At 44.5% G+C, this 27,226-nt stretch overlaps 1 protein-coding gene across 4 annotated transcripts in view; it reads left to right on the forward strand.

Annotated features, from left to right (window-relative positions):
- Positions 1-27,226, forward strand: part of SPAG9 (sperm associated antigen 9) — a 125,689-nt gene that overhangs the window by 87,611 nt on the left and 10,852 nt on the right. For 2 of the 4 annotated variants that reach the window (XM_082272420.1, XM_082272423.1), the window contains 18 exons: positions 129-281; positions 1,825-1,876; positions 3,107-3,237; positions 3,481-3,537; positions 4,387-4,560; positions 6,151-6,280; positions 8,165-8,257; positions 8,352-8,519; positions 10,333-10,504; positions 11,135-11,356; positions 11,507-11,696; positions 14,881-15,006; positions 15,093-15,173; positions 15,416-15,483; positions 17,872-18,020; positions 18,282-18,453; positions 23,695-23,808; positions 25,459-25,497. In XM_082272420.1, coding sequence (XP_082128546.1) covers positions 129-281; positions 1,825-1,876; positions 3,107-3,237; positions 3,481-3,537; positions 4,387-4,560; positions 6,151-6,280; positions 8,165-8,257; positions 8,352-8,519; positions 10,333-10,504; positions 11,135-11,356; positions 11,507-11,696; positions 14,881-15,006; positions 15,093-15,173; positions 15,416-15,483; positions 17,872-18,020; positions 18,282-18,453; positions 23,695-23,808; positions 25,459-25,497 — 2,291 coding nt within the window. The remainder of the gene's footprint in view (positions 1-128; positions 282-1,824; positions 1,877-3,106; positions 3,238-3,480; positions 3,538-4,386; positions 4,561-6,150; positions 6,281-8,164; positions 8,258-8,351; positions 8,520-10,332; positions 10,505-11,134; positions 11,357-11,506; positions 11,697-14,880; positions 15,007-15,092; positions 15,174-15,415; positions 15,484-17,871; positions 18,021-18,281; positions 18,454-23,694; positions 23,809-25,458; positions 25,498-27,226) is intronic. The other 2 variants (XM_082272421.1, XM_082272422.1) reach the window with 2 other exon arrangements.

A 27,226-nucleotide genomic window follows, 5' to 3' on the forward strand; every position in this document is an offset into this window, starting at 1 on the left:
ATAGGAAGGTATTGGTGGGTAATGGGATTCCTCCTACAAGAGAACTGTAATTTGCTTTGAAATAGCTCTTGACCTCCCACATGTACCCCCCATGTTTTGTCCATCTTCATTTATATAATCTATTCCAGGAACGCGCTGAATGTGGTGAAGAATGACCTGATTGCCAAGATGGATGAGCTGATGTGTGAGAAGGACGTCTTACAAGGTGAGCTGACCGCCATCAAACAGACCAAGCAGAAGCTGGAGGAGAAGAACAAGGAGCTGGAGGAAGAGCTGAAAAAGTGAGTTTCTGCCAAATTTATTGTAGCCCTCGGTAAAATAACTTACTTCTTACTGTTTTGTAGATTTACAGTTCACAAACTGACTTTCCAAATAAAAAAGGCATTTCCTTCTATACATCACTAAGGCCAAGTTCCTACTGGCATTGACTGCAGGTGTTTGAGGGGCGTTTTTAACGCACCTCAAATGCCTATGCCAATCCTACAATTGACAGGGACAGGTACTGTTCACATTATCAAAACATGAAACGTTAGCGTCGCTTTGCTTTAGAAATTGAAGCCTTAAGTCCATTCTAGAGGCGTTTGAAGCCTTTCAACGCCTCCCATTCAAGTCTATGGTAACGCTCCGCAAATGCATTGCCAGACATTTGTGGAGCAGTTGCCATGCGTTCGAGGTGTGTTTAAAATTTGTTTTTAAAAAATCATGCAAGAGGAATATAATGTCCCACAATGGCCAGCAATGATAGAGGAGAGCATATGGCACTTTTTCACTGCGAGTACCGGCTCGGCTCCACTCGGCACTGCTTGGCCCAGCTTGGCTCAGTTTGCCTTTCCACTGTGTGGTACGAGTCGGCAGTTTCAGCACTGTATAGGCTCTACTCAGCTCAGTTTGCTTTTCCACTGTGTGGTACGAGTCGGCAGTTTCAGCACTGTATAGGCTCTACTCGGCTCAGTTTGCTTTTCCACTGTGTGGTACGAGTCGGCAGTTTCAGCACTGTATAGGCTCTACTCAGCTCGGTTTGCTTCTCCACTAAAGTAGTAAGTGGGTGGGATTACAACGATTCTCTGACCAATCAGTGGCATGTAGTGACAAACAGTCAAGGCTGCATGCGAAGGATTGGGGGATATGGTATAGGTACGGCCCGCTTGGAACCCCAACCGAGGTGGTGCTGTTTAAGCGAGCCGTACCGAGCCGTACCATGTAGTGGAAAAGCGCCAATAGTGTCCTGCATTCACTTCCTCTTTGTGCTGCTTGAAGATGGCTGACCATCAATGTCTCTGTTGATCCCGGAGGTAGAAAACCGGCCAGATTTATAGGATCCCAGCACCCTAAGCTACTGTGATGCATACAGAAAGCATAAGCCATGGATTGAAGTATGAGAACTGGTCTGTGCAAACAGTTGGGAATCCTTTTCTCAGGAGAGGGAGAATAAATGAAACATTCACCAAGAAGCCGCATCTCAAATTGTTTATTTCCTGTAATGTCACTTTCCTTTTAAAAATGAACATTTGTGGAGCGGTTTATATGCGCCTGAACTCTCATCAAATGCATCAAAAATGCACATAGGACGTTTAGGGAGCATTTTTAGCTCATTAACGCTCGTAAAACGCCAGTCACACACCTATACTAAAGTATGGTAATGCTCTAGGAGCATTTGTAAGAGTTAGAAATTTAGTCAAGTGTGAACAAGCCCTAGTAGAAAAGATAGAAAGAAAACCAGAAAAATTTGTGCATTAATGTTAAATCTGAGTTTATGGAATGGACTGAGATGTTATTGGACAGTTTTTTATGCCATCAGTAACATTTGACATTATTTTGTTCCAGGGCGAGGGCCGAAGCAGAGGAGGCAAGACAGAAATCAAAGGACGAGGAGGATGTAAGTTAAACACATTCCGCAATACCCGACCTGGAAAACAAACTTTTTATCCTTCCCTGGAGACCAAAATTAGCATAAAAAAATCTCCAATATACAGCAGAAAATTAATCTTCTGCAGTTATTTTATTAGTTGAGCAATAAGATGATCAGAGATCATTATTATAGATGTCAGTATTTTATTGCTGTGTCTCTGGGGCAGGAAATAAAAGTGAAAGGAGGGGGAGGTGCTCTGTAAGGGGACCCAGAAATTGAAAAAAAAAACAGACACACTTTGAAGGTAGCTGTACTGAGAAGCTGGGGTGTCTGGGATCACTTACACTTTCCATAAAAGACTGTAAGTGGTAATTAGTAACTCATCTTTTTATCTTTTTTTTTTTTTTTCTTTTTTCTTTATACCATATATACTCGACGTTTTCAGCATGTTTTTTTTATGCTGAAAAAGCCCCCCTCGGCTAATACTCGAGTCACGCTCTCACTTACCTTTTCCCCGGTCAGTGCGCATGCGCCGCCGCTGCTCGGGAGAGCCCGTACACGTTCGGCTATTCCCAGGCAGACTGCACATGCGCGGTGATGTGTTGGCGCCCGGCGGCGCCATTTTTTAATGGAAGGCAGAAAGGTAAGCGAGACTCCTCCACAGCCCCTGCATCCTCCTCCTCCTGTACCATGCAAGCAGCACTGCATCTCCTGTACCATCTGTGCCAAGCCTGTACCATCTCCTTAGCCAAGCCTGTACCATCTCCTGTGCCATGCCTGAACCATCTCCTGTACCATGCCCACAGCCCTGCCTCTCCTGTACCATGTCCGCAGTCCCTGTTTTGGGTCTCGTGGTAGTCCAGTTAAGTCCAGCAGCTGCTGCATTTCCCACCCTAGGCTTATACTCGAGTCAATACGTTTTCCCAGTTTTTTTGTGGTAAAATTAGGTGCCTCTGCTTATATTCGGGTCGGCTTATACTCGAGTATATACGGTATATAATATATATATTTTCTTTTCTATACTGTATACTATACTAATTTTTATACTGTTCTCTAAACCAACTTGACTTGCTGCATGTGTTTAGTAGAATTGTAACAAAAAATCCTGTTTAACATGATTTGGTTATTCTCCCAAAATTGGAATAGGAAAAATGATTTTAAATGAGTTTGCAAGTAACTAAAACTTTCTGCGTTTGAATCCAGTGTCTCAGTGTTGTCCCTGTTTCTGACCCATTTTATATTCTTTCTTTGCTGAAGAGCGACGTGCCCACAGCTCAGCGGAAGCGATTCACACGGGTGGAGATGGCGCGGGTTCTAATGGAGAGGAATCAGTATAAGGAGAGACTGATGGAGCTGCAGGAGGCAGTCCGCTGGACGGAAATGATAAGGTATGCCTACACCTCTCAAGGAGATAACAAAATGAAAAGAATCATCTTGGGAGGTCTTTTGATAACATCAGGATAACTTCTATAACTTCATGCAAGAATAAAAAAAATGTACATCACATATTCTACAAGATATATTTTGTATATGTTGAACTGGTGAATGTCATTTTTATCTCTAAATGTACTACACTCGCTAATAAACTGACACCTTCCTAGTAATTCAGAAATGTTTGCCGTTTCCTTCAGAGCATCCAGAGAGAATCCGGCCATGCAGGAAAAGAAGAGGTCCAGCATCTGGCAGTTGTAAGTTGGAGAAAGACATTAAAGATGTTAAAGAGTGCTAATTGCAGTTCATTTTCAGGATGATTATAAACCGGTCTGGTCCACTGAAGCTTCTGGCTTCAGAGTGCCCCAATAGCAAGCTGCAAAGTATAGTATAGATTGCCTCTATAGCAAGGTAAAAAACTTCTGCCTTTAGAACCACTCACTTCCTGCCCAGGACTACATGTCCCATGAGGCATCGCTCCTCACACATTCACAAGTTCTAAGGCACTTACTGACATATATGGATGGTGTACTGAGCTGTATGTGTGCTGCACTCTGTCTTCTGATATGTAAACAAATAATGCATTCTGTATGCTGACCAACTAATCGATTATGAAAATAGTTGACAACTATTTTCATAATCGATTAGTTGTCGATTAATCGATTAGTAGTTTCGGCCCTAATTAGTACTAGTGTGGCCAGTTTACCTACAGGACCCAATGCTGATGCATGGTGGTGTTGAACTTTCATAATTAGCCTGTGACCTCACAGGTTGACATGCCTCCTTCCCAGCTCTGCTGAGTATGACAGCATGTAAGAGCTTGGAGCGCAGTGGAGTATGGATCTTGCATGTTTCAGAAGTTAGCTTTCCTCCTATAATTCAGTAGACGTCTTGGTTTCCAGGGACGGATGTTCATTCTTGTGGTGTCCTTCCAATTCACACCTTATTTAACCTTCTATTCCTCTTACACGACTGAAACTCCTTCTGGAGAATTCCGCAGTCAGCCAGAACTAGATTTTGTTACCCGTCAGGTTTCCAGCAGAGAAAGCCTCTTCTGGTTTATAGGGGTGTTTTCATAACCGAATCTGTTTTTCTCCTGTTTTTAGTTTCAGCCGCCTGTTCAGCCCTTCCGGCACTGCTTCCAAGAAACCCGACCTGCCTGTCAACGTCCGATACAACGCCCCAACCTCGCACATCACCCCCTCCATCAAGAAGAAGAGCAGTGCCTTAGCCAAACTCCCCAGTGACAAGTCCAAAGCCTTCGACTTTCTTAGTGATGAGTGAGTGGCAGTTTTGTGTTAACACATTTTATGTACAGCTTACTAGGGGTGCACCGATCTGACTTTTCTAGTCCCGATGCCTGGCTTTGTGTATCTGTCGATGCTGATACCGATCCGGTACTATTGTTTTGTTAGAACAATTGTGCATTCAAAATCTAAAATAATATGTAATCCAAGTCAAACTCAAAATTAACCACTTTAACTCCACTCAATTTGCTGCTACTGCAGCAATGTGGCTCGTTATCGTCCAGCGACGTAGACCTACGTCACTGGACTCTGCCCCTTGTGGGCGGCGCGTGCGCGCCGCCGGAGGCTCGCTCCTGCTGTTTTCAGTCACAGCGGGAGTCGGGCCAGGGGAGCAGCGGCGGTGATCACCGCCGCTCTTCCCCGAGCGTCGGGGATCGAGTGAGGAGATCCGCCCGCTTGTGTAAACAAAGCGGGCGGATCTCCTAAGTGACAGGCAGGGTCAGATTGCAGGGTTCAGCATAGCTGAACATGCGATCTGTCCTTGTGTCACTCAGTCACCTCCCCCCACACACGTCAGTAAGCACCAGGCATACATTAACCCCTCCCTCTCCAATAAAATTAACCCCTTCCCTGCAAGTGTAATTTTACAGTAACAGTGCATATTTATAGCACTGATTACTGTAGTAATGTCACTGGTACCCCCAAAAGTGTCAAAAATGTCAGTCAAGGGTCCGATCTGTCCGCCGCAATGTCGCAGTCCCGCAAAAAAAAATCGCAGATCGCCGCCATTACTCGTTAAAAAAAAAAAACACCAAAAATGACAGAAATCTTTCCCTTAGTTAGTAAACGCAATAACTTTTGCGCAAACCAATCAAAATACGCTTATTGCGATTTTTTTTTTTACCAAATATATGTAGCAGAAAACAAATTGGCCAAAAATGATAAAAAATTTAGATTTTTTTACATTTTTTTGGGGGAATTTTATATAAAAAAAATGTGAAAAATATTGTTATTTTTTCAAAATTTTCGCTCTTTTTTTTTATAGCGCAAAAAGTAAAAATCACATAGGTGATCAAATACCACCAAAAGAAAGCTCTGTTTGTGGGAAAAAAAGGAAAAAAGGACATAAATTTTGTTTGGGTATGGCGTTGCATGACCGCGCAATTGTCAGTTAAAGTCGCACAGTGCCGAATCGCAAAAAGTGGCCTGGACGTAAGACAGCAAAATCCTCCGGTGGTAAAGTGGTTAAAAAGAATAAAATGTAGCCACAAGAAAAAAAAAACATCTTATAGCTTGAACATACAATAGTAATCAAACAGTAACATTATTGAACTTTGCTGTAATACCACCTCCCCTCCGGATTGGCTCCTGGATCTGTTAATTTTACCGATCCCAGATCCAGCTATTTTGCCAGTATGGAGGCCATTATCCGATCCTAATATCGGATTGGTGCATCCCTACAGCTTACTGGCTGAAAGGAAATGTTTGGCTAGTGTGAGATTACACCGTATTTTCTTCATGTAACTGTCATTAGGGATTGATGAGTACTTTTTTATTTTTGTTTTAAGTTGTCAGAACAGTGTATAATTCACATTTTATGTCTCACTAATCATCATTGGACAGTACTGAAGCCGCTCTGGCCTCCCGGAGAGAACAGAAGAGAGAGCAGTACCGCCAGGTGAAAGCGCACGTCCAGAAGGAAGATGGCCGTGTTCAGGCGTTCGGCTGGAGTCTTCCTCAGAAGTACAAACCGGTGTGTGTGTAATATAAATATATCTAACCCAATCAGTCTCTATTATTAATATATACAGTATCTCACAAAAGTGAGTACACCCCTCACATTTTTGTAAATATTTTATTATATCTTTTCATGTGACAACACTGATGAAATGACACTTTGCTACAATGTAAAGTAGTGAATGTACAGCTTGTATAACAGTGTAAATTTGCTGTCCCCTCAAAACAACTCAACACACAGCCATTAATGTCTAAACTGCTGGCAACAAAAGTGAGTACACCCCTAAGTGAAAATGTCCAAATTGGGCCCAAAGTGTCAATATTTAGTGTGGCCACCTTTATTTTCCAGCACTGCCTTAACCCTCTTGGGAATGGAGTTCACCAGAGCTTCACAGGTTGTCACTGGAGTCCTCTTCCACTCCTCCATGATGACATCACAGAGCTGGTGGATGTTAGAGACCTTGCGCTCCTCCACCTTCCGTTTTGAGGATACCCCACAGATGCTCAATAGGGTTTAGGTCTGAAGACATGCTTGGCCAGTCCATCACCTTTACTCTCAGCTTCGATAGCAAGGCAGTGGTAGTCTTGAAGTTGTTTGGGGCCATTATCATGTTGGAATACTGCCCTGCGGCCTCTCTCCGAAGAAAGGGGATCATGCTCTGCTTCAGTATGTCACAGTACATGTTTAAACTGTAGCTCCCCAGTGCCGGCAGCACTCATGCAGCCCCAGACCATGACACTCCCACCACCATGCTTGACTGTAGGAAGCCACACTTGTCTTTGTACTCACCTGGTTGCCAACACACACGCTTGACACCATCTGAACCAATAAGTTTGTCTTGGTCTCATCAGACCACAGGACATGGTTCTAGTAATCCATGTCCTTAGTCTGCTTGTCTTCACTAAACCTTTTGTGGCCTTCCTTTTGCATCATCTTTAGAAGAGGCTTCCTTCTGGGACGACAGCCATGCAGACCTATTTGATGCAGTGTGCGGTGTATAGTCTGAGCACTGACAGGCTGACCCCCCACCCCTTCAACCTCTGCAGCAATGCTGGCAGCACTCATACATCTATTTCCCAAAGACAACCTCTGGATAGGACGCTGAGCACGTGCACTCCACTTCTTTGGTCAACCATGGCGAGGCCTGTTCTGAGTGGAACCTGTCCTGTTAAACCGCTGTATGGTCTTGGCCACCGTGCTGCAGCTCAGTTTCAGGGTCTTTGCAATCTTCTTATTGCCTAGGCCAACTTGATGTAGAGCAACAATTCTTTTTTTTTTTTTTTTTTCGATCCTCAGAGAGTTCTTTGCCATGAGGTGCCATGTTGAACTTCCAGTGACCGGTATGAGAGAGTGAGAGCGATAACACCAAATTTACCACACCTGCTTCCCATTCACACCTGAGACCTTGTAACACTAACGACTCACATGACACCGGGAAGGGAAAATGGCTAATTGGGCCCAATTTGGATATTTTTACTTAGGGGTGTACTCACTTTTGTTGCCAGCGGTTTAGACATTAATGGCTGTGTTGAGTTATTTTGAGGGGACAGAAAATTTACACTGTTATACAAGCTGTACACTCACTACTTTACATTGTAGCAAAGGGTTATTTCTTCAGTGTTGTCACATGAAAAGGTAGAATAAAATATTTACAAAAATGTGAGGGGTGTACTCACTTTTATGAGATAGTGTGTGTGTGTGTGTGTGTGTGTGTGTGTGTGTGTGTGTGTGTGTGTGTGTGTATATATATATATATATATATATATATATATATATATATATATATATATATATATATATATATATATATATATATATGTATGTATGTGTGTGTAATTTTTGTACCTTCTTTTCATTGTAACTCTGCACGTTTTTCTTCTGTCACACCATTGATCGTAGCTTGCCAACGGTGGACAAGGCGAAGGAAAGATGAAGAATTTGCCAGTTCCAGTATACCTGAGGCCGCTTGATGAGAAGGACACTTCGATGAAGGTAACGGCACAGCTCAGCTTCCTTCAGATGGAGGTCAGTGTGTGTTTTAGTCCGGCACTTTCAGTGACTGAGATGTTCTTTGTTCCCCTCCTAGCTTTGGTGTGCGGTCGGTGTCAACCTATCTGGCGGGAAGACCAGAGATGGCGGCTCAATTATTGGAGCCAGTGTGTTCTATAGCGACCTCCCGGGCTCTGATGTAGATGACCAGAAGCCGCGCAGTGAGTCCCAGAGCAGTTTAGAAAAACTAGAACAAGAGTTGAAGGTGAGTTGCCCCCAAAAGAGGCAAATTATAAAATCTGGCCCATCATCATAATAAAACATCTGACTTTTGTAGGATGACCTCAGCTGTTAGTAGCAGGCCATCTTTTTCATCCCTTGTTATACAGTGACAGGTGGAATAATTTAAAGTGGTTGTAAAAGGTAAATATTTTTTACCTTAAGCAGGGGTGTCAAACTGGCAGCCCTCAAGCTGTTGCGGAACTACAAGTCCTATCATGCTTCTGACTGTGGGAGTCATGCTTGTAACTGTCAGCCTTGCAATGACTCGTGGGACTTGTTGTTCCGCAACAGCTAGAAGGCTGCCAATTTGACCCCCCCTGTGCCTAAATGTATTCTCTGCATTAATGTAAGAAAAATCTTTTGGGTGCAGCTGCCCCAAACCCCTCCCCCAAACACTCACCTGAGCCTGGTTTTGGTCCAGTGGTGCTGCTTTCTCTCCCTCCTCTCTGGACACAGCCCACATGAGCACCTCCCCTAGCAAGTGGCTTGTTGGGGGGGTGTTTAGCTCGAAGACAGGAGGAGCCAGTAGCACTGGCAGGGTATCCCAGGAGAGGATCAGGGCTGCTCAATGCAAAACAAGAGCAGTTAAGTATAACATTTTGGTTATTTTAGAGGGGAAAAAAATGAAACCTTAAGGCCCCTTTCACACTTGTGCGACTTGAAAGTCACGCGATTTTGTTGCCGCAATTTTGATTCGAAATTTTGACTGGGCTTGAAGCAATGCCTATGTCTTTGGACCTCAAAACGCATTAAAATCAGGCCAAAGTAGTGCAGGGACTACTTTGGAGTTGCTGCAACTTTAAGTTGCGCATATATGAATGGGTATCATTGGAAAACCTAGCGAACGACATGCCGTGCAACTCTGATGTCCAACGTTGCATCACAAGTGGGAAAGGGGCCTTAGAATCACTTTAACTTGCCTAGTTTATACAGTAATTTGTATCACAACTTTGCTGCTACTTGGGATTCTATAGCTCCTCACCTGTTACTGGTACTAATAGAAATGTTTTGCAGAGATTGGAGAGCAGCCATTCATCTCATTCCCTAACACGTTGGGATATAAATAGTGATGAGGACAGTTCCTACTGGAGGGCTCGCTCTGTCTTGTCCCTCCCGTTCTATGTTTAAATAAATAAGAGACACGACAAGATTGGAAATGGAGAGAAAATCCGCTCTTAAAATGTTTTTACTGAAACATTTTGTCTGTGTCCCATAAGGTAGGTTTTCCTTGACTTCCTGTTACAGACACAACAGGAAGCAAGAGGAAATCTTTTTGATGCAAGGAAAATCCCCGCTTACTGTTGTCACCAGAACCGTTGTCCTCTTTAGTAGATTCAACCTCTGTTCCTGATCTTTTGACAACTGTAATGTTTGGATTTCCTACTAATTCTGTAACGGTGGTCACAAAGACAAATGGATAGTGATTCCCCCCCCTCCCCCCAGCAGGGACACAGATTAGAAAAAAAATGACTTGGCTGGAGATAAATTTTCACTGTCATCGGGGATTAGTATGGTGTGCTGTGATCCCCATCCTTGTCCTTGACAGATTGTGTGCAGCTGCTGTTTTTTTTTTTTTTTGTGAAGAGTAATATTTCTCTGCGCTGTCCTGCTGCCCTTCTCTAACCATTATGCTGCCTTGTGATTGAAAAGACAACAGAATGCAGACTTCATTACAGATAAATGTGATGGGGCTCATCCCTTCTAATGTGTGTATGTACATGACCCCTGGGGGCCAGTGTTTTCTCTCTCAGCTCTGTGATCAATCACCTTCTCAGCATGTTATTGTAACCCTTCAGGTCCAGCAGAAAGAGTTAAGGCACCAAGATGAATTGTCTAGTCTGGTTTGGATCTGCACCAGTACACATTCCTCCACCAAGGTCATCATCATTGACGCCAATGAACCCGGAAAGGTGTTGGATACTTTTATAGTTTGCAACTCACACGTACTGTGCATTGCCAGTGTGCCAGGTAGGATTGATCTCTGTAAGTTGATGGTGTCCCTGAATTAAAGTGCTTCTGTCCTGCATCATCAAGTTCCTTTGTTTCCCGCCCTCGGTCAGGCAGCGCCTTTCTACATCCCGTCCTTGGTTAGGCAGAGCCTTCCCGCTTCCCGTCCTTGGTCAGGCAGCGCCTTTCCGCTTCCCGTCCTGGGTCAGCCAGCGCCTTTCCGCTTCCCGTCCTGGGTCAGCCAGCGCCTTTCCGCTTCCCGTCCTGGGTCAGCCAGCGCCTTTCCGCTTCCCGTCCTGGGTCAGCCGGCGCCTTTCCGCTACCAGTCCTGGGTCAGCCGGCGCCTTTCCGCTACCAGTCCTGGGTCAGCCGGCGCCTTTCCGCTACCAGTCCTGGGTCAGCCGGCGCCTTTCCGCTTCCCGTCCTGGGTCAGCCGGCGCCTTTCCGCTTCCCGCCCCCTGGGTCAGCCAGCGCCTTCCCGCCCCCTGGGTCAGCCAGCGCCTTCCCGCCCCCTGGGTCAGCCAGCGCCTTCCCGCCCCCTGGGTCAGCCAGCGCCTTCCCGCCCCCTCGCCCTGGGTCAGCCAGCGCCTGGGTTCTGGGTTTTTAATGATCATACATTATATTATTAAACATATCCGGTTTTTATTCCAGGAGTTATGGAAACTGACTACCCCACAGGAGATGCCTCCAAACTAGATGCAGACTCTGGGCAGGGGGACAAATCTTCCTTATCAGAAAGCCTAGTAAGCAGTAGCTCTTCCACGGAGCAGCCAGTGGGGGGCGTCAGAGTTACTGTTGCCTCAGTGGAGGAATCTGAGCCCCTCTCGCCACAAACCGCCAGTGTTCTCTCCACCGACGCTGAGTGCAATCCAGGTGAGATGTGATGACTGTTGGTTTAGTGCCTTGATGCAGCCAATCAGATTTGGTGGGCAGTTGGAGGATAATTGCACACAATAAGAAAGGTGAAGACTTTTTGTTCTTCTATCCCCACCATTACCCACTCTTATTTTATTGTGATGACAGATCTCGAGTCCACCAATACTGAGCTGGATGATAATGTGCCCACAGCGGAGGAAGCCACGGAGGCCACAGAGGTGGGAGACGTCAGCACAGATGACGTGGCAGATCTTCAGGCCGGGATCTATACAGAACACGTCTTCACCGACCCTCTAGGTGTACAGAACACAAATGACGACTCCGGCTGCCAGCCCAGGTGAGAGTCACCCGTAATTATCTACCCATCATCATATTCACGTTTTCTTAGTCCTAAAGCCAACCATGGCTCAGCCTTTGTCTCACGTGTGAAGGGAAATAAATATTTTTATTTTAAACTAAATTGTTAGAATCTTAACCATCTCCTGATTGGCCATTGTACTTAAACAGCCAGTCATAAGCACTTTGACCTCTGAGTTGATGTTTAATAATGTCCTTGTTTCAAAGCATGTGCACAATGCATGTTATCACAATGCCATTAGACAAGGGCAGGAAAAACAAGCAAAATGGCACATAGCCTATCAGAGTGACTGTGTGCCTTGTGATTGCTGCTATGGCCAATTAAAGCGATCAAAAAACGTCATCCGCCCACCTCTCTACCTCAGCCAATCAGAGAAAGAATGGCTGAGCAGCGCTCAGTCTTTTTCTGTTTTGTTCCGGGATTTGTACAGGAAATCCCTGTCCCACTGCTGAAACACAGCGCTGTATACTCTATTTAGCTGAGGCTACATACAATTACTTTAGCATGCCCAGCAAGAGCATCTGTTGTGCATAAAATTTTTATCACAAGTGAGCTACTTAAAGGGACATTAAAGTGTCATTATTATTAAAAACCATCAATAAATGGTGTATAGTATGCTGTTCATACTCAATCACTATGGGATTTGTATTCTGTATTCCTCAAAAAACCCGGGTTGATTTTGCTGTTCTGTCTCCCCTCCTGTCCTTGTCCCCGCTGCAGTTGGGGATTTTGCAGAGCAGTGTTGGCAGCTAGTGCACATGCTCAATTTTCAGTGTATTTACCCTGAGCATTTCTTCTCTATCACATCTGAGCAGCTCATGTGACTATAGAGCAGGGGTCTTCAAACTATGGCCCTCCAGTTGTTCAGGAACTACAATTCCCATCATGCCTAGTCATTTCTGTGATTGTCAGAGTTTTACAATGCCTCATGGGATGTGTAGTTCCACAACAGCTGGAGGGCCGTAGTTTGAGGATCCCTGTTATAGAGTAACACATGTGGGCGTATACACTCTGGTAAATCACAGCCCACTCCCTCCCTCCCTCCTCCATGCCCACTAACCAGCTAGATAGCTGGCGCTAGGATATTACGTTTGATTGATGGAGGCTTCACCTCCCTGTTATTCTACCACATAGGCTGGAGGGGAGTGACACAGCCTGTTCCTGTCAGAAATTTGCCCACACCATCTTATTGCCAAAAATAATAAAGATTTGATTTCAAATATTCATTTGTACGACTGTTTAAAACGGTTAATTGATATTCATTATTTTCACTCAGTATCCCAAAGGCTGTGTTTTTGTTTATTTTGAACATGATGTGACCAGCGGCAGAGGACTAGAAGCTCCTCCTGCCACTGTTCTGCAGACAGGCTGGGAAAACGCTGGGTCATGTGACAGCTCTATATTGGTTAGGAAAAAGGATTCATTTTTTTTTTTTTCTTTTCCTTTTTATGAAAATAATTACAATGCCATCATCTACATACAGAAAGTGAAGGGATAATGTAAACTAAACAGTGTGTGTGTTTAATACTGTCTAAGTCTCGAACACACGATAAGAAACTGATCGTTTGTGTTTTTTGCACGCTAATCTAATGTCACATCTGAGAATGCTACTCAAGCGTACAAACTTTCTCAGACGATCCCGAAGAACTTCCCCTCTTGCATCTTGCATGCTTTTATTTTTTTTGAGTACTTGTCCTTTCGGGTTATTTTTGGGTTTCCGACTATGCGTGGTCTTGGTAAAACTTTATAGTTCTGTACTGATTAGATATTGTTAGTTCAGAAATTGTACAGCAAAAGTTTTCGTGCTTGTCCCTTTGACCTGTCCTGATCGGCTCTTAGGCTTTAATTGCCCCTTTTTGGTGTTGCTGCACAGTAATTGAATTTTGCTTATTTTCTATTTCAATGCCAATCTGTCTGCTGAAGAAAAGTGACACTTGTCCCTGATCAGACTCCAGATTTGTGTGTGTGTGTATATGAAATGTGCTACAAGCAGCACATCAATAAGTGAAAGTCACGAAAAAATGTAAGTTGACAAAACTCGTATTGTGACTCCTAGTAGTAAGAAGGGTGATGTTTGTATTCTGCTGTCATCCAAGTGGAATCATCCAGTATGTTGGGTTAATTCTGGGTAAAGTAGCAGCACTGAAAAACTGACGTGGAGGAAGCAGCAGAAAGCATTGGATAATGTTTGGCTCTCCAAGAGCAGAGTAGCACTTGCAGATGTTAGGGATAGGCCGATTATCGGCAAAGCCGATATATCGAGGGCCAATATGCACTTTCCCCGATATATCGGAATCCGCCCCGGAGGTTACCGATATTGCCGATATTTCGGGAAAGTGCTTGTACCGGAGTGATACCTGCAGCTAGAGGCATCACCCCGGTACCGGCGTTCATAGCTGACGGTCGGCTGTCTTGTAATGACAACTGATGCAGCTGAGAAGCCGCTCGGCTGTCATTACAAGGAGTGGGAGGGGATGTCGTTCCTCCCGCCACCTTCTGCGGCCCCCCCGGGTCTCCTGTCCCACCGGGAGAACCGGGCAACCAGCCTGCATGGCCGCCAAAGACCCGATCAAAGCCGCATTCGGCTCTGATCGGGTCTCCATGTAAAAACCCGGAAGTGATGTCATGGCATCACTTCTGGGTACTCGGGGCCAAATTAAAAAAAATGACAGCATTCAAAACAGCCAAACTTGGTGTTTTGAATGCTTTAAGTGCAGAGGAGGGGTTTGGGGTCTTTTAGACCCCCCAGCTTCCTCCACAAGAGTACCTGTCAAGAAAAAAAAAATTTTTTTTTTAAATGTACGAAAATATCATCCAATATCGTCCGACACCGATATGCGATGACCAAAATATCGGTATCGACAATAAAAAAATATCGGTCAATCACTAGAAGATATGCAGTGGAAGGCCTTCATAGCGTGACCCGGTAGATGTGATGGAGGAGAGCTCCGGCCAGGATACCCTATGCCAGTGATGGCGAACCTTGGCACCCCAGATGTGTTGGGACTACATTTCCCATGATGCTCAATTACACTGCAGAGTGCATGATCATCATGGGAAATGTAGTTCCAAAATATCTGGGGTGCCAAAGGTCACCATCACTGTCCTATGCAATCACAATCTTTTAGTTTATAGTAACTATTGGCTTTCTCCTCTGCTGCAGCAGTGAGTCGGACCTGTACAGAGACGGAGTGGCGACCCTTCCCAGCGAGCAGGACCTGATGAGAGAAGAAGCCCAAAAGATGAACAGCCTGCTGCCGACAATGTGGCTTGGAGCACAAAATGGACAGTAAGTTGTCTCCAGCCACTGCAATGTCCTCGCTGGTGCTGTTTTATAAAGCCCATTGCTCTGAGTGACTGGTATCTCTGTTCTAGCCTGTACGTACACTCGTCTGTCGCCCAGTGGAAGAAATGTCTGCTCCAGATAAAACTAAAAGATTCCATTCTCAGTATTGTGTAAGTATGGTTTGTACCGGAAAATGGCGCATTATGCTGAGTCATCCTGAAAACCCACTCCCGATCCTCATCAGCGTGGGATGAACTCCTACAAGAGCAGCAAGTCTTCATTGTGGATGGAGATTTATTCAAATATTAAGTCAATTATCTCACCTAGATTCTCTCAAATTCTTGGAATCGTATCTTTATGTTCCCTGTTACAAATCTTCTCCGGCTGATTATTTTTTCTTTCTGTATTTCAGCCATTTGAAGGGGATTGTATTGGTGGCACTGGCTGATGGGACGCTGGCTATCTTCCATCGAGGAGTCGGTGGGTATGATGTGCATCAGGGAAGTGCAGTGTGTAAAGCTGGGTATACGCTAAGTTTTTATTCATGTACCATAGATGCTCAATCTGTGGCCCTCCCAGCAGTTGCGGAATCGCTAGTCCCATGAGGCATTGCAAGGCTGACCGGTACAAGCATGGCTCCCAAAGGCAGAGGCATGATGGGACTTGTAGTTTCCCAACAGCTGGAGGGCCACAGGTTGATTACCCGTGGTTTTAACCCAATGGACTGAAAAAAAAAAAAAAAATGACCGCCATACTAGCTTAACCACTTCAGCCCCGGAAGATTTTTACCCCCTTCCTGACCAGGCCCCATTTTGCGATTCGGCACTGCGTTACTTTAATGGACAATAGCGCGGTCCTGTGACGCTGTACCCAAACAAAATTTACGTCCTTTTTTTTTCCCACAAATAGTTTTCTTTTGGTGGTGTTTGATCACCTGTGCAATTTTTTTTTAATTTTTTGCGCTATAAACAAAATAACGACAATTTTGAAAAAAAAACAACGATTTTTCACATTCTGCTATATGACATTCCCAAAAAAAATTTAAAAATCTAAATTTTTAACATTTTAGGCCAATTTATTTTCTGCTACATATTTTTGGTAATAAAAAGCGCAATAAGTGTATTTTGATTGGTTTGCGCAAAAGTTATCGCGTTTACTAACTAAGGGAAAGATTTATTTATTTTTTATTGTTTTTTTTTTTTGTTTACTAGTAATGGCAGCGATCTGCGATTTTTTTTTTTTTTTTTTTTTTTTTTTTTTTTTTTTTTTTTTTTTTTTTTTTTTGTAGGACTGCGACATTGCGGCAGACAGATCGGACCCCTGACTGACATTTCTGACTCTTTTGGGAGGACCAGTGACATTACTACAGTAATCAGTGCTAAAAATATGCACTGTTACTGTAATAATGACACTGGCAGGGAAGGGGTTAACATTGTGGGTGATCAAGGGCTTAAATGTGAGCCTAGGGGAGTGATTCTAATTGTGGGGGGGTTGGGCTTCTGAATTGATCATAGAGACATGTGATCCTATATAGCAGGATCACATGAGCTCTGTGATCATTCCAGTGAGGACGGTCGGCTGTGTTTACAACAGCTGACCGTTCTTCTCTCTCAGCAGGGAGCGATCGCGGGTGTCAAGCGGCAATCGGAGCCGCCTGCATGCTGCATCGGCTCCCCCGCTGGCGGCGCGTGCTCGCTCCCTAGACTTCCCAGAGCGAGTGCCGTACATGTATGGCGATTTTGCCTGGGAGCGGCTGCCTGCCGCAGTACAGTCATTAAGCAGCTAAGCAATGTTAGTGTGGCGATCTCCCCCACTGTGCTATCGTGTTCTAAAAGGGGAACTGCCCCCCTGCCAAAACACACTGATCAGCGCTCGCAGCCATTGGCCACCAGCGCCGATTGGATGCTGGTTTTCCAGAGTGCCGTCTGACAGGAGACGGTCAGAAGATTGGCTTCTACAGACAGCAGTACACATAGGCCGAAAGTTGGCTGGTTCCTGCTGAACCGCCATTTTTGGCCGATTTTCAGGCCCATTTTGCATACCCAGCTTTATTAGCAAAAATTTTAACCACAGTAGACTTAAACCTAATAACAAAAGGAGAAGCTTTTCCCTTTTATAGTCCTTGGCCTCACAATATTTTGTCACCCTTGATGAGCAAAAATAGTTCTCATATAAAATGTTTTGCAAATGGTAAATATGCTCTTGGCAAAGTTAGAGCCAATAAAGCAAGAAATAGTTTTGTGTAAAAGGGATAATCTTAGGTTGGGCCTACAGGCTTCTGTGCTGGAGATCCCACCCGGGTTGAGACCTCTGTGGGGTCTTAACACCTTTTGTAGCCGTGGAAAGGCTCTCACCATTCCTGCTCTGGGTTCCCGGTTCTGGAGACCTGCTTAACCCATTGAGGGGTTCCCACCATGCCTGCACTGAGTTTGAGTCCATCCATTCCTGCTCTGAGTTCCTGGTTCTGGAATCCTGCTTAACCCATTATGAGGGGTTCCCACCATCCCTGCACTGAGTTTCTGGGTCCATACCCCTGTTGTGTTCATTGTACTAGAGCGTTGAATATCAGTAAACCATAGTCCATGGGAGTTAGGAACTGGGAAGTCACCCAAACCTTCTTTTTTTTTTTTCCTTTTTGTGGCTCAGAAGACAATACACCGTGATCAGTAGCAGCCAATAAATGTCAACTTGTGACCCCTCATCCTAGGGTTGATGTCCTTGTTCCTTCAGCTGTATAGTGAGCTGGACACTATAGTGAGCTGGACAGACATGTTAAGTGTTAACTTGTTATGCATAAGGCCAGCAGTTATTCGAATTTGTTCTATTTATCAGCCTAACTTTTAAGGCTTTTTTAATTTTTTTTAATAGATGGCCAGTGGGATCTATCCAACTATCACCTCCTCGATTTTGGCCGTCCTCACCACTCTATCCGATGTATGACAGTAGTCCATGAAAAGGTCTGGTGCGGATACAGGAATAAAATCTACATTGTAAATCCAAAGACCATGAAAATTGAGGTGAGCAGAGAGATTATCTGCTCATGTTCTCTGAACCATTCCTTGGATTGTGTGATCCGATTCTCAGACTGGTCTTTCCTCTTCCATGTTTTCTGATAATTTCAATAAATTGTGTAAGCCGCTTCTTACACTCTTTTGTTCCTTGTCCATGTTCTCTGATCCATTCCTCTGATTATGTGATCCAGTTCTCAGATTCTGCGGTTTTCTGTCCTGTCCATATACTATTCTATGATTGTAATATACATTTTTCCATGTGTCCAGAAATCTTTTGATGCTCATCCGAGGAAAGAAAGCCAAGTGAGGCAGCTGGCTTGGATCGGCGATGGCGTTTGGGTTTCCATCCGGCTCGATTCAACGTTACGGTTGTACCATGCGCACACCTACCAACATCTGCAGGATGTGGACATTGAGCCCTATGTTAGCAAAATGCTGGGTGAGTTTTCCACTCTTTTGTTTTTCTAATAGTTTTTGATTTAGGGGGTATTACATTTATGAAAATCCTGGAAGCATAGCGTTAAAGTAAAACTATAGGCAAAACTTTTTTTTTCCGAATTTTGGATAGAGCAAGGGAGGGTTATAACTAGGGATCGACTGATATGGTTTTTTCATTGCTGATACTGATTTTTTTGGTCATTGCGTATCGGTATCGGCTGATATGAGACGTTATTTTCGTACATTTATAAAAAAAAATTTTTACTTTTTTTTTTTTTTTTTTTACTTGACAGGCATGGTTGTGGAGGGATCTGGGGGTCTAAAGGACCCCAAACCCCTCCTCTGCACTTAAAAGCATTCAAAACGCCAAGTTTGGCTGTTTTGAATGCTGTCATTTTTTTAAATCTGGCGCCGAGTACCCGGAAGTGATGTCATGACATCACTTCCAGGTTTTTGCATGGAGACCCAATCAGAGCTGAATGCGGCTTTGATCGGGCCTTCGGCAGCCATGCAAGCTGGTTACCTGGGTTTTCCGGTGGGACGGAAGACTCGGGCGAGCCGCGGAAGGGCGAGCCTCATTGTTTGTTCATTACAAGACAGCCGACTGTAGGCTGTGGACGCCGGTACCGGGGTGATGCTTCTAGCTGCAGGCATCAATCCGGTACAAGCACTTCCCCTAAATATCGATAATATCGGCCACCGATATAGCGGGGAAAGTGCATATCGGCCCTCGATATATCTGCTTTGCCGATAATCGGTCGATCTTTATTCCAAACCCTGGTACTCTATTATGCAGGTATTTTCCCAGCTTCTGTGGACAATATTTGCATTCCCACAACCACCAAGCTTCAACATCAACTAGCACCAGGTATTTGCAGAGGCAGCCATGGGAAAAACAGTGTGGAAGATGTGTATATATACTGTATATATAAAGTTGTATATATACAACTTTGACAGTATATATACTGTCAAAGTTGGACTTAAAGAAAGTAATGCTGGCCATACACTAGAGCAGTGTTTCTCAACTCCGGTCTACAGGGCACACTAACAGGCCAGATTTTAAGTATTACCTTGGGGAGATGCAGACTAGAGTACTGCCATCACTGAGCAGCAAATGATATCACCTGTGATGTATTTCAGTTTTCTCGCAAACCTCGCCTGTTAGTGTGCCCTGAGGACCGGATTTGAGAAACCCTGCACTAGAGCTGCACGATTCTGGATAAAATGAGAATCACAATTGTTTTGCTTAGAATTAAGATCACGATTCTCGAGGTATCATCATCTTTTACATTATACAAAAAATTGGGCTAACTTTACTGTTTTAGTTTTTTTTTTTAAATTCAATAAAGTGTATTTTTTCCCAAAAAACTGCGTTTGAAAGACTTCCATGCAAATACAGTGTAACATAAAAGTTAGCAGCGATCACAATTTTATTTTCTAAGGTCTCTGGTTAAAAAATATTTATATAATGCTTGGGGTTTCGAAGTAAATTTTCTGGCAAAAAATACTGATTTTAAAGAGGAAGTAAACTTTTCCGTGTTTTTTTTCTTCCCTTCAAAGTAAATGCATGGCCAAACAAAGTCCTCGTCGTCCCCGCTGACGGCCACATCCATCTTCTGTTGTCTTCCTTCCGGGTCTGCGGACTCCGGCTGTGCTATTGTCCGGGAGCCGTGTGATGTCACTCCCGCCGGTCACGGCACAGGGCTTTAAAGAAACGGCACGGGCGGCCGTTTCTTCAGAGCGCATGCGTGGATGACGTCATCGGCTGCATGAAATGTAAATATCTCCTAAACGGTGCAAGTTTAGGAGATATTTACAGTACCTATAGGTAAGCCTTATTAACCACTACTTATTTACCACTAGAGCATTTTTCTGTCTTACGTCCAGGCCACTTTTTGCGATTCGGCACTGTGCGACTTTAACTGACAATTGCGCGGTCGAGCGACGCTGTACCCAAACAAAATTGACGTCCTTTTTTTCCCCACAAACAGAGCTTTCTTTTGGTGGTATTTGATCACCTGTGCGATTTTTTACTTTTTGCGCTATAAACAAAAAAAAAAGAGCGGAAATTTTGAAAAAATAACAATATTTTTCAAATTTTTTTATATGAAATTCCCCCCCCAAAAAAATGTAAAAATCTAAATTTTTTTACATTTTTGGCCAATTTGTTTTCTGCTACCTATGTTTGGTAAAAAAAATCACAATAAGCGTATTTTGATTGGTTTGCGCAAAAGTTATTGCGTTTACTAACTAAGGGAAAGATTTCTGTCATTTTTGGTGTTTTTTTTTTTTTTTTTTTGCGGGACTACGACATTGCGGCGGACAGATCGGACCCTTGACTGACAATTTTGACACTTTTGGGGGTACCAGTGACATTACTACAGTAATCAGTGCTATAAATATGCACTGTTACTGTAAAAATGACACTGGCAGGGAAGGGGTTAATTTTATTGGAGAGGGAGGGGTTAATGTATGCCTGGTGCTTACTGACGTGTGTGGGGGGAGGTGACTGAGTGACACAGGGACAGATCGGATGTTCAGCTATGCTGAACCCGCTGCTGCTCCTCCCCTGGCCCGACTCTCATTGTGGCTGAATACAGTGGGAGCGGGCCTCTGGCGGCGCGCGAGCGACGCCCACAAGGGGAGGAGTCCAACGACGTAGTACTACGTCGCTGGATGATAACGAGCCACTGTGCTGCAGTAGAGGCACATTGAGCAGTCGTCCAGTGGTTAAAGGCTTACCTATAGGTAAAAGTGATCAGAGTGGTTTTACAACCACTTTACCTTGTAAGCAGCAAGTGTCGGGGGGTTCAGGTGGGTTTTCCCTGAAGCGCATCGGCGCCATGCCTCCTGTGCCGGACTTATGACGCCAGCTTTTTTGACGCCATGACGCCAGCGCGTGGTTTACACTCTGACGCCTGCTTAAAAAGGGTGGTCATCACCGGTCAGCTGTGATGCCCGCCCACGCTGCGAGTGTTAGCGTGACACTGGGAGGAACCCTTGGCCGCTTAGGTGCTATAAATACCATCTGTTTTGAACCGCACATCCTTCATCACCCTTTCTTGTATTCTGCCGGGACAATCGCACTTTGGTTAAAGGTTACACTATGCATTAACAGGTATTTCAATTGGCAAATATTCTTTCTGGTTTTGTACTCTCAGTCCACTATGTCAGCCACCTCAAAGCGGAGTTCCACCCAAAAGGGGAACTTCCACTCTTTTGCTCACACCCCCCCCCCCAGGGCCACATTTGGCACCTTTTAAGGGGGGGATGGGTACCTGTTTTTGACAGGTACCCTTCCCCACTTCCGGGATACGGCGCTGCGGGGCCGTCCCTCAGAAGTTCGGCCCCCTTCTCCTTCCCCTGCTGCCGAGCCAATAGGAATGCGCAGCGTGCTTCGCGCATGCGCAGTAGGTACCCGCCCATGAAGCCGCAAGGCTTTACTGCCGGGTTCCCTTACCGGCAATGGTGGCGCCAGCACCCAACAGCCGATGGAAACAGCGGTGCCGACATCGCAGGACTCCAAGACAGGTAAGTGTCCTAATATTAAAAGTCAGCAGCTACAGTATGTGTAGCTGCTGACTTTTAATTTTTGGAGATCCCTCTTCTCTTGGGATCTACTTGTAGTATATACGCCTGGTGGCAACAATTATACCCACTGCAATGATAATATATCAATCATTTCCTAGAATTCTTCGACATTTCCAGCTATACTACTTTCAATGACACATTCGTGTTCCACTACTTTTTTCAAGCCCTTCTATATTGTGGTGGTCACATGCAGTACTCCCATAGCTCCCGGTGCAGATGCCCCCTGACAACTCCTATTCTACAGACACAGGATGAATCCTGAGTTGATTTGCAGGTATAATAAGGTAGGAATCCCATCACTTGGATGGGCTTGTTTCCCTCTTCCTTCCTCCCCTTTCTCCTGTATTGGATACATTATTAGACCATAACCCTATCCATTCATTTTGTAGAGACTTGCATCTGCTCCTGAGGAAGTGGAGCTTACTCTACGAAACGCGTCGAGCTACATGCATGCAACTTTTTTTTTTTGTGCTTTGTTTGATCCATTATATACATTTTTTTTACCAATCCTGGACGCATGTTAACTGTTTTTTAGACTTCCAACACATCAGCTCCTTACCCAATATTTGCAATCTTGGTGTATTAGGGCATTGCTCATCTATGATGAATACGCTTTATTACTTGTATGAATCATTTTAATCATGGACACACAAGTATGTTTTATTATGTTGTTGAGGCTCTGTAACAATAAAAGGTATTCTCAACATTACGGTCTATCATTATATTTGTCATATTTCCCAATATGTATATACATGAATTTATACAATGTTTGTGTCCATATTGGGGATCGACTGATTATCTGAGGGTCGATATGCACTTTTGCTGATATATATCTCTGTATCGGCCCCGGAACTGGCCGATACTACTGATATTCCAAATATTGCTCATGTAAGGGTAAAATGTCACATAGCATAATTCCGTTTACAAATGTTATTGAATATGCCACTCACATATGTACAAATTAAAGATATAAGCAATTCCATGTTAGCAGATCTGCTGGTAGATCGGTATCTCTTACCCACTTGCTGTAAGTGATACCCGGATGATACCGCTCCGTTCGGCATCCACTTAATACCGATCCGTCTCCCACCCGATACCGCTCCGTCTTTCACCCACTTGCCCTAAGTGACACCCGGGTGATACCGCTCCGTCCGGCATACGATCTCGGAGGTCTCGTGGTCCAGTGCGGTATTGGGTGGGGGGGATACGGAGCGGTATCGAGTGGGTGCTGGATGAAGCGGTATCACCCGGGTATCACTTACGGCAAGTTGGGGAGAGATACTGATCTGCCAGCAGATCTGCTAATGTGGAATTGCTTATATCTTTAATTTGTACATATGTGAGTGGCATATTCAATAACATTTGTAAACAGAATTATGCTATGTGACTTCATTTTACCCTTACATGAGCATCACCACCTAATGGTTGGAGGAGGAGAAGACTAGTCTCGGACCCATATAAGTTGATACTGATATGCAATAGCCAAAATATCGGTATCGGCAACGAAAAACCTATATCGGTCGATCTCTTGTCCATATGTACCTACCTACTACTGACTGCATGTTATGCACCTCATTTAAAGTCCCAAACCCCCCTCTTTTCTCTACTTTGGTTAAAATCACATCGACTTGTGTTTTATTTCTATTTTCAGGCACTGGAAAGCTGGGATTCTCCTTTGTTAGGATAACGGCCTTGATGGTATCCTGTAACCGGCTTTGGGTGGGGACCGGGAATGGTGTCATTATCTCCATCCCCCTGACTGAAAGTAAGTATGGACGAAGGAGTGATGAATATACAGACAGCTATAGCAGATCAGAACACTAAATTACCTTCTCGGATTTCTGTAGACAAAATCCGAGGTGACATTGTTTGCTCAAATAAAACGTCAAACGAAATACAGTTCTGAAATCTTTCTAAGTGTATTTAATGCCGACATTGCAGAAGGTTATGGAATAATAGCATTTGATGAACCCTGGACAATGCTGTTTTAAAATTTGCAATCCTGAATTCAGGAAAGTTCATCAAAATAGTGGCCGTCTGCACACAGACACAAATGCGGAGTTCTCTACAGGTGGAGAACAGGAGCTGAAGCCTTCTCATAACCATCTCACACATTTATGCAACAGGCGAGTCGGTGTCTGTATGTAGATGGCTGCCATTTTGTTGAAGTATACTGGAGCCTGACAAGCCGATTCTGTCTTTCTTGCACCAGTCTTATCACATGTTGATCTGACTGATACAGGTTTGGAGTAGGGATGGGTTTAGGCCTGTTCAGGATCCTAGTCCCAACCCACCTGCTCGATCCCATCGGGAAGCCAACACTGCACACCGCCAATCACAGGCAGTAAGACATTTCATACTCTGCAGTTGCACAGACCGGGAAATGTCTCACTGCCTGTGTGCAGTTTCAGCTACCTGGCGGGATTGGGCAGGTGGGTTGGGACTAGGATCCCAAACACACCTGAGCCCATCTCTAGTTTGGAGGGGGCAATTAAGCAGTACAATTTTGACTGAATTTGGGAAAGTTGCAAATGAAACTTTACTTGATGACTGATAGGTTGGCTGGAGATTATTCATTGAGTTATTAGATTGTGTAATGAGAATATGTCCAATATACCAGAGTAGAATCTTTTAGATCTGTGCAGTAAGGGTCCACGATATGTTGGGCCCCAGAGAAAAGATGTGTTGACACATTAAAGCTGAACTCCTGGACATGGAAATTTTCATTTAATATATTCCTTAATAACCATGAAGGATGAAAATCTGCTTTATGTGCACCAAATGCCTTTGCCACAACCCAGTTATGACTTTGTAAAAGTAGTGTGACATCATTGATATACAGAGAGCAGAGCTTTGGTTGGGGCCCAGCAGGTTCACCAACTCCTGCAGGAAAGTATGGGTGGGGAGCGTGGGCAGAGACCAGACCAGTCACGTTGCACAAGGGGAAGAGGGCAGCAGTTACCAGTCTTTATTTCAGGAAGGTTCAGCACAAAGGCAAAGTTTCACACCCGATTACTGCACAGATCTGAAAAAAATACACAATGCACATCAAGATTAAGTAAGAATACACATGACTCTTGTATTTAAACAAAATGTTTTCATCTTGGAGTTCAGCTTAAACTTCTGTTAAAAACCATTATTGGAATGACTTTTGGTTTCCTGCACTTGGTGGTGGAGCTTTTCTTTCTGAAGCATCTTCCGCACTGTTGCTCATATATGTTGAGTGTTAGTGACTAGTTCTGAAAGATAGAGATAGGTGTTCTAGTCCTGAAAAGGGCATTGGGTGGAGGGGGGGAATTTAAGGCCCCAATTACCAGAGACAAGTGTTGATTAGACTTTGCCTACCAGGTTCTCAAGAACTTGTTCTTCACTGTCACCCCTGTCCATTACCCTCCCCTTACTCTCTTACTTATAGCCATTATACTGCACCAGGGCCGGTTACTTGGGTTGAGGGGTAAGTGCCGACACAGTCAACAAGTTCTCTTCCCTCCAGGCTTTATTCTCAGTAGCCACTTTGTCCTGGCTGTGTAGATTCACTCCTTTTTGTATGTTGTCTTCTCCGGAGCCCTTTTTGGCTGTAGTCTCCTGTAATACTAAATGGCTCAACAGATTAGCCTCCTCTCATGTGTCGCAGCTAATCTTACAGTCGCACCCTCTGCGCTGGTCACCACATCATTGTCATTCACTCTGGAGCTTCTCCTTCCCACGCAATGCTCTCCTCTTGGACCTGTCTGTCCTTCCATGGCCTTCTCATTCTAATAGATGTGTATTGTAAATCTAGCAGGTCATAGGGCGAAATCACACCGGTGATAAAAAGAAGAGTTTTTAGTATTCAATAGTTTTTTATTGATTTTAAACAACATATTGCAGTAGTACAACATAAAATAGATAATGTAGAAAACATAGGCAAGAGAAAAGGGGGTTGGCCTGCGAAAAGGCACTCCATACCCGGACAATACATAACAAAATATGACTCCAAACAGTATTCGCAACCAGGCAGTCAGTGATAAAAATAAACCGCAAAATACATCAAATCGCAACAGCTGTAGTCCCCTCCACAGGAGATACATCAAGAGTCCAGAAGACTCACCAAACTCCAATAAGATATCAGCCAGCAGAGGGCTCCCCCCCCCCCCAGACACCCCCAATGGGCACAAACTGTGTCCACGAAAGGGTGAAGCCCCCCCCCAGCCTCCCTCCCCAGAAGGGGAAACTAACGGGCTCCCACCAAGGGTCAAATAGTAGAAAACATCCTTGGCCCATAGCAGAAAACCCAAACCAGAGTTCTGGAGCCTGAGCCAAGAACACCCTTCCAGCAGCCAGACCCCCAAGAGAGTAAAGAAACGGAAAAGCAGAAGATCAAAAGGAAGAGAAGAACAGCCCACATCTCAAAAAGAAGAGTTTTTGATGTGATATTAAAGTGGAGTTCCAGCCATTTCACTCACCTGTCCAACGGTCCAGCGATGCGGCCACCCGAAGCCTCGATCCTCTCCCTCGGCGCCGGCATCACTGCTGTGGGCACCCGGCTGTGACAGTTTGCGGCTTCACAGCCGGGTACCCACTGCGCATGCGCGAGTCGCGCTGCGCGTCTTGATTGGCCGGCAATCTTCTGGGACCTCTGACATGTCCCAGAAGATTGCAGGGAGGGGGAGAGGAGAACTTCCGTTCAGGGCGCCGCGGCGCTCCGAGCGGAAGTGGGAGAGGGTACCTGTCAAAACTAGGTACCCGCCCCCCCCCCCAAAAATGACATGCCAAATGTGGCATGTCAGGGGGTTAGAATGCCTAAAGCGGAAGTTCCATTTTTGGGTGGAACTCCGCTTTAAGTCTCCTAAAGTCTATGTCTGGGCAAAAAATATTCTGTACATCTCTCCAATACATTCATATTTCCCCATGTTTATATCTTTAAAGCTCTGCTACAAAAAAATGTATATGTACTAATTTATTTTTTTTTTTGCCCGGACATTAACTTTAAACCTTCTCCCTGCATGCGTGCAGACAGTTGCTTTCTAAAAAAAAAAAGAAACATTCATATGGAACGTGCGGCAGAGACAAGTTAATCTCAGCATTAATGAAAAGAAGCTGCATGATGCAGAAATTTTAGGCTTAAAGTCAGTAGAATGGTAGGAAAGCAACAGAGTATTAAGTAGAAGCCACAAAAAAAAAAAAAAAAATTGCAAGACAAT

The sequence above is a fragment of the Pelophylax lessonae genome (assembly GCF_965119305.1).
Source record: "Pelophylax lessonae genome assembly, chromosome: 11".
Lineage (NCBI taxonomy): Eukaryota > Metazoa > Chordata > Amphibia > Anura > Ranidae > Pelophylax > Pelophylax lessonae.